This window comes from Oncorhynchus tshawytscha, linkage group LG08, assembly GCF_018296145.1.
Source record: "Oncorhynchus tshawytscha isolate Ot180627B linkage group LG08, Otsh_v2.0, whole genome shotgun sequence".
Taxonomy (NCBI): domain Eukaryota; kingdom Metazoa; phylum Chordata; class Actinopteri; order Salmoniformes; family Salmonidae; genus Oncorhynchus; species Oncorhynchus tshawytscha.
Window position 1 is genome coordinate 76,850,471 of NC_056436.1, and position 7,500 is coordinate 76,857,970.

At 45.5% G+C, this 7,500-nt stretch overlaps 1 protein-coding gene across 4 annotated transcripts in view; it reads right to left on the minus strand.

Moving 5' to 3' along the window:
• LOC112238477 (actin-binding LIM protein 3-like) overlaps nucleotides 1-7,500 on the minus strand; it is a 76,640-nt gene that overhangs the window by 14,259 nt on the left and 54,881 nt on the right. For 2 of the 4 annotated variants that reach the window (XM_042325976.1, XM_042325975.1), the window contains exons 9-13: nucleotides 7,435-7,500; nucleotides 5,025-5,510; nucleotides 4,452-4,581; nucleotides 3,826-3,936; nucleotides 3,467-3,517 (exon numbers count right to left, since the gene is read on the minus strand). The exon at nucleotides 7,435-7,500 is cut by the window's right edge and continues 6 nt beyond it. In XM_042325976.1, the coding sequence (XP_042181910.1) occupies nucleotides 3,467-3,517; nucleotides 3,826-3,936; nucleotides 4,452-4,581; nucleotides 5,025-5,510; nucleotides 7,435-7,500 (844 nt within the window). The remainder of the gene's footprint in view (nucleotides 1-3,466; nucleotides 3,518-3,825; nucleotides 3,937-4,451; nucleotides 4,582-5,024; nucleotides 5,511-7,434) is intronic. The other 2 variants (XM_042325979.1, XM_042325977.1) reach the window with 2 other exon arrangements.

Here is a 7,500-nt window from a genome sequence, read left to right on the forward strand (position 1 = left end):
GACAGGCAGACAGACAGACAGACAAACAGACAGGCATACAGACAGACAGACAGACAGACAGACAGACAGACAGACAGACAGACAGACAGACAGACAGACAGACAGACAGACAGACAGACAGACAGACAGACAGACAGACAGACAGACAGACAGTAAAGGATGGAGGTACTTACAGAGGTGAGTTAGTTCATCAGGGAAAAGTGAAGCAGAGGGAAGGAGGAAAGTGAATTAAAGTCATCAGAAACAATGAACAGAAAAGGGAGACATTATTGGCATCCCAATAGGAACATGTTTACAATAGCAATGAAACAAACTCACACCACGATAACACACACACATACAGACACACCACGATAACAGACACACACACACACACCACGATAACACACACACCACGATAACACACACACACACCCACCACGATAACACACACACACACACCACGATAACACACACACACACACTACGATAACACACACACACACACACAATGACATGACAATCAGATCTACCGGTAAGATCTACTGTCTCCTTGAGAAGGATGAGAAGGATGTTTAAGGCTGTTTTATCTCATCCAAAGAAATACTCTGAGCTAAAGTGCAATGATTGGACTGTTGGCTGAGAAGCGGAGGGGATAGCAGTCTTTATACTCTGATTGGACTGTTGGCTGAGAAGCGGAGGGGATAGCAGTCTTTATACTCTGATTGGACTGTTGGCTGAGAAGGGGAGGGGATAGCAGTCTTTATACTCTGATTGGACTGTTGGCTGAGAAGCGGAGGGGATAGCAGTCTTTATACTCTGATTGGACTGTTGGCTGAGAAGGAGAGCGGATAGCAGTCTTTATACTCTGATTGGACTGTTGGCTGAGAAGGGGAGGGGATAGCAGTCTTTATACTCTGATTGGACTGTTGGCTGAGAAGCGGAGGGGATAGCAGTCTTTATACTCTGATTGGACTGTTGGCTGAGAAGGGGAGGGGATAGCAGTCTTTATACTCTGATTGGACTGTTGGCTGAGAAGGGGAGGGGATAGCAGTCTTTATACTCTGATTGGACTGTTGGCTGAGAAGGAGAGCGGATAGCAGTCTTTATACTCTGATTGGACTGTTGGCTGAGAAGGGGAGGGGATAGCAGTCTTTATACTCTGATTGGACTGTTGGCTGAGAAGGAGAGGGGATAGCAGTCTTTATACTCTGATTGGACTGTTGGCTGAGAAGCGGAGGGGATAGCAGTCTTTATACTCTGATTGGACTGTTGGCTGAGAAGGGGAGGGGATAGCAGTCTTTATACTCTGATTGGACTGTTGGCTGAGAAGGGGAGGGATAGCAGTCTTTATACTCTGATTGGACTGTTGGCTGAGAAGCGGAGGGGATAGCAGTCTTTATACTCTGATTGGACTGTTGGCTGAGAAGGGGAGGGGATAGCAGTCTTTATACTCTGATTGGACTGTTGGCTGAGAAGGGGAGGGGATAGCAGTCTTTATACTCTGATTGGACTGTTGGCTGAGAAGGAGAGCGGATAGCAGTCTTTATACTCTGATTGGACTGTTGGCTGAGAAGGGGAGGGGATAGCAGTCTTTATACTCTGATTGGACTGTTGGCTGAGAAGGGGAGGGGATAGCAGTCTTTATACTCTGATTGGACTGTTGGCTGAGAAGCGGAGGGGATAGCAGTCTTTATACTCTGATTGGACTGTTGGCTGAGAAGGGGAGGGGATAGCAGTCTTTATACTCTGATTGGACTGTTGGCTGAGAAGGGGAGGGGATAGCAGTCTTTATACTCTGATTGGACTGTTGGCTGAGAAGGGGAGGGGATAGCAGTCTTTATACTCTGATTGGACTGTTGGCTGAGAAGCGGAGGGGATAGCAGTCTTTATACTCTGATTGGACTGTTGGCTGAGAAGGGGAGGGGATAGCAGTCTTTATACTCTGATTGGACTGTTGGCTGAGAAGGGGAGGGGATAGCAGTCTTTATACTCTGATTGGACTGTTGGCTGAGAAGGAGAGCGGATAGCAGTCTTTATACTCTGATTGGACTGTTGGCTGAGAAGGGGAGGGGATAGCAGTCTTTATACTCTGATTGGACTGTTGGCTGAGAAGGGGAGGGGATAGCAGTCTTTATACTCTGATTGGACTGTTGGCTGTGAAGTGGAGGGGATAGCAGTCTTTAGGAACAAACACAAATATGACATATATCTGTATTCTGGTTACCTATATAATTTGAATATCCTGAATAAAGATGTATATTAGGAGACTATAACCCTTTACAGCTAGTGGTCTGGTATCATTCTACAATAGATGAGTGAAGCTAGGTCCCACTGTGGTCTCTAAAGAGACCTGAACTAACCTTTCATCTACCACTGTGGTCTCTTAAGAGACCTGAACTAACCCTTAATCTACCACTGTGGACCTGAACTAACCCTTCATCTACCACTGTGGTCCTGAACTAACCCTTCATCTACCACTGTGGACCTGAACTAACATTTAATCTACCACTGTGGTCTCTTAAGAGACCTGAACTAACCCTTCATATACCACTGTGTTCCTGAACTAACCCTTCATCTACAGCTGTGGACCGGAACTAACCCTTCATCTACCACTGTGGTCCTGAACTAAACCTTCATCTACTACTGTGGACCTGAACTAACCCTTCATCTACCACTGTGGTCCTGAACTAACCCTTCATCTACCACTGTGGTCTCTTAAGACACCTGAACTAACCCTTAATCTACCACTGTGGACCTGAACTAACCCTTCAATTTACCACTGTGGACCTGAACTAACCCTTCATCTACCACTGTGGTCCTGAACTAACCCTTCATCTACCACTGTGGACTCTTAAGAGACCTGAACTAACCCTTAATCTACCACTGTGGTCCTGAACTAACCCTTCATCTACTGCTGTGGACCAGAACTAACCCTTCATCTACCGCTGTGGACCGGAACTAAACCTTAATCTACCACTGTGGTCCTGAACTAACCCTTCATCTACCCCTGTGGACCTGAAATAACACTTAATCTACTCCTGTGGACCTGAACTAACCCTTCATCTACCACTGTGGTCCTGAACTAACCCTTCATCTACTCCTGTGGACCTGAACTAATCGTTCATCTACCACCGTGGTCTCTTAAGAGACCTGAACTAACCGTTCATCTACCACTGTGGTCCTGAACTAACCCTTCATCTACCACTGTGGTCCTGAACTAACCCTTCATCTCATCTTATACTTATACTTACTTACTTGTTAATCTTCTTTCTGACACAAGCTAAAGTGCGCACGCACGCACGCGCACACACACACACACACACACACCGACAACTAAGGGCTTCTACACTGATAGGTAGACAGGCAGACTAAAGAGCAGGGCTAAACCCCTGCACTATAAACAATTGGCTACAGATAACATGAATCTAAACAATAAGTCCCAGGTAGGACAACGGCCAGGATAAGACAGGCTAAGCCACTGTACCCGTTCTCTTATAGATGGGAGGTTTGTGGTAGATGTTGGGTTCGCCTGAGGCTGGGGAAAGAGAGAGAAGGAGGGAGGGAGAAGAGTGATGTGAAACATGGAGGAGTGAGGGAGGGAGGGGTAGAATGAGGTAAAGGAAGAAGTACAAAGAGAAGCACTGTACCGTATCATAGCTACAGTAGCTGATAACGAGAGAGTTTGAGGAAATATAAAAATCGAGGAGGAGCAGAAGTGGAGAAGATGGAAGGATGAGGAGATGAAGAGAGGTACCGCGTCCCAAATGACACCCTATTCCATATATATTGCGCCAGTATAAAGAACAGGGGGCCATTTGGAACGCAGATGAAGTATAGTCCTACCTGGTACATGGAAATGCTTGGGGGCGTGGTATGTGGTAGAAGAACTAGGCCGTCCCTCCAGCGAGCCGTAATAGGGCGAGCTCCTGCCACTCTCAGAGCCTGCAGCCAGCACTAGCCAATCACAGCAAAAGAAACATGAGCATGAAGAAATCCTTTGTCCTGCCCTCCAGTCCCTCCCAACCAATCATAACCAAAGGCAAAGATGATCAACAGCATCTGCCCGGCAATCACCTGAGCCAATTAGGTGCAGTATGCATTTCAACAGCATTGAGGGAAGGCATACTGCACCACATGAGCACAGGAAGCTAGAAGGAATGTTATAAGTCTCCTTCCCCTTCTGATCACTGCCGTTGACTGCACTAACTGCTGTAAGTGATACGGTGGAAGATCTAGCCATTGCTTTTATGGTCAGTAGCCAGAAATGGAAGGAGATTGACAGGAAGAGGAGGAATCTATTTGCACAGCCCTTTCAGTACCAGATTTATTCCAGAGTGCTGAACAGCAACCTGAGGCTAGACCCTCTTGCTCTTTCATGCATTTGTAAAAAGCGCTACACAAATACGATTTAATTGATTGAACAGTTGATTGATTGGTTGATTGATTGAGTGAGTGCATGTGTGACTCACCGGGGTGTCCATAGTGCTGCGGTGAGCAAGGGATGATGGGAGACATGGCTTGACGGCTGCAGAAGGGAGAGTCCATGTAGCCGGGGCTGGAACACTGTCTCTGTTTCATGTCTACACTGTCATACAGCTTCTAGAGGGAGGGGGAGAGAAAGAGAGGGAGACAGAGATAGAGTGATGGGAAAGGGAAAAGAGAGGGAGATATACAGGGAGTCCATAACTATCTAACTATAACTAACTATCCACTTATCCAATGGCAACTGATCGCAGAAATGATTCTTCATTCTGTTGGAAACACAGTTACTAACCTGAGAACAGAGAGTCCCAGGTGACTACAAAACAACACAGTTACTAACCTGAGAATAGAGAGTCCCAGGTGACTACAAAACAACACAGTTACTAACCTGAGAATAGAGAGTCCCAGGTGACTACAAAACAACACAGTTACTAACCTGAGAACAGAGAGTCTACATTGACATCAAGTTTAGAAATATACAGTATTTGTCAGTGAATTTAGTGAAAATGTATAAGAAAATAACGTAGGTGTTTTCCTGATAGTTTCATAGCATGTAATACCTCTCCATAGCTGAAGGTCTCTATGTCATCTGAGGAGTATCTGGGGTAGGGCTGGGAGGATGATATGGTAGGATGATTATGTTGCTGGTAGGATGATATGGTAGGACGATTCTGTGGCTGGTAGGATGATATGGTAGGATGATTCTGTGGCTGGTAGGATGATATGGTAGGATGATTCTGTGGCTGGTAGGATGATATGGTAGGATGATTCTGTGGCTGGTAGGATGATATGGTAGGATGATTATGTTGCTGGTAGGATGATATGGTAGGATGATTCTGTGGCTGGTAGGATGATATGGTAGGATGATTCTGTAGCTGGTAGGATGATATGGTAGGATGATTATGTGGCTGGTAGGATGATATATTAGGATGATTCTGTTGCTGGTAGGATGATATGAGGTCAGGTGGCTGGACCTCATATATGGCCTTGACCTTAGGCAGTGCGGCAAAGTCCTTATAGTCTGGCATCACATTCTCCACCCTGGCCTGGGGTGGGACAGGACATGACACAGACACACACACACAGACACACACACACACACACGCACGCACACACGCACGCACACACGCACGCACACACGCACACAAAGAAACAACCACACACACACAGGACATGAAAGACATTTACGCATGAAAACCCAATGACAGGGATAGCGTGCTGCAGACTGTAGAGCATGCTGACAGTACAAGCCCTACACTGACACAACACACACTGTACAGTGAACATGTGACTGACTGCTGACTATGTACTGCAGGGTCTGACAACTCCCTGAGATGACCTCCAGCTCCACAAAGCAGGGAGAGAGAGAGAGTGAGAGAGAGTGAGAGAGAGAGAGAGCTTACTCTGTGTTTTGCAATCATCCATCACCCTGAGCAAAAAGGTCATGGATTACGAGGCCAGAGCTCAGAGAACAAACACTGTCTCTACGTGTGTTTATGTGCATGCATGTGTAATCTAATATTTCCAACAGCAGTAGTGACTCTACAGGACAGTTCAGAAAAGACTAGTTGCAGTCCAAACAGAGCGAGCACACAGTCACACACACACAGGCTGTGTTCCAACATAACAGACGGACATAACAAGAGGACCTCGGTAGCAGTGTAAGGTGAGGTCAGGTGTCAGGGTTCAGGGGTGAGTGATGAGTGGAGTATGAACCGGTGTCTCCTATCTGTATTGGGCAGGGCCACAGTGACAGTCACAATTATCTCTCTTTCCTCCCAAAGTGTACACTTGTTCACTTCCCTTCACTGATTTAACATGGTCCATTCACACCTGCACAGTCGTGAAGAGGGCATGACAGTGCCTCTTCCCCCTCAGAAGATTTGGCACGGGCCCTCAGATCCTCAAAGAGTTATACAGCTGCACCATCGAGAGCATTTTGACTGGCTTTTTCACCGCTTGGTATGGTAAATGCACCGCCCTGGACCGCACGGCGCTACAGAGGGTGGTGCGGACTGCCCAGTACAGTAGCCGAGCTCCATGCCATCCAGAACCTCTATATTAAGAGGTGTCAGAGGAAGGCCCCAAAAAATTGCCAAAGACTCTATCCTGATGCCACTTTACCCTCCTTAATGTAAATATCTACCTCAATTACCTTGTTATTATCTATCCTGATGCCACTTTACCCTCCTTAATGTAAATATCTACCTCAATTACCTTGTTATTATCTATCCTGATGACACTTACCCTCCTTAATGTAAATATCTACCTCAATTACCTTGTTATTGTCTATCCTGATGCCTAGTCACTTTACCCTCCTTAATGTAAATATCTACCTCAATTACCTTGTTATTACCTATCCTGATGACACTTACCCTCCTTAATGTAAATATCTACCTCAATTACCTTGTTATTGTCTATCCTGATGCCTAGTCACTTTACCCTCCTTAATGTAAATATCTACCTCAATTACCTTGTTATTATCTATCCTGATGCCTAGTCACTTTACCCTCCTTAATGTAAATATCTACCTCAATTACCTTGTTATTACCTATCCTGATGTCACTTTACCCTCCTTAATGTAAATATCTACCTCAATTACCTTGTTATTATCTATCCTGATGCCTAGTCACTTTACCCTCCTTAATATAAATATCTACCTCAATTACCTTGTTATTATCTATCCTGATGCCTAGCACTTTATCCACTTTACATCTCATGGTAAAGAATACGTATAGTATTCATATTATGATAAATCATTCATTTGATTTAATAGTAAATTACATATGGTAGAGCTTTCCTCTAGCCCAGGTTTAAACACATCCAAGTGTTCTAGATGGTGAGAAATAGTGAACGAGTGCACACTTCAGGAGAAAATGAATTTGTCCATTGGGTTTTTATATTCAAAGCTAGTGAGCCCTGAAGGTTGGGTGGAGGTAGAGGAAGATTGGCTAGTGATTGGTTACTCACACAGATGACACGACTGGGAGAGCCAATTGACGAGCCTGGTGGAGAGATGGAGGTCTCTGACAGACG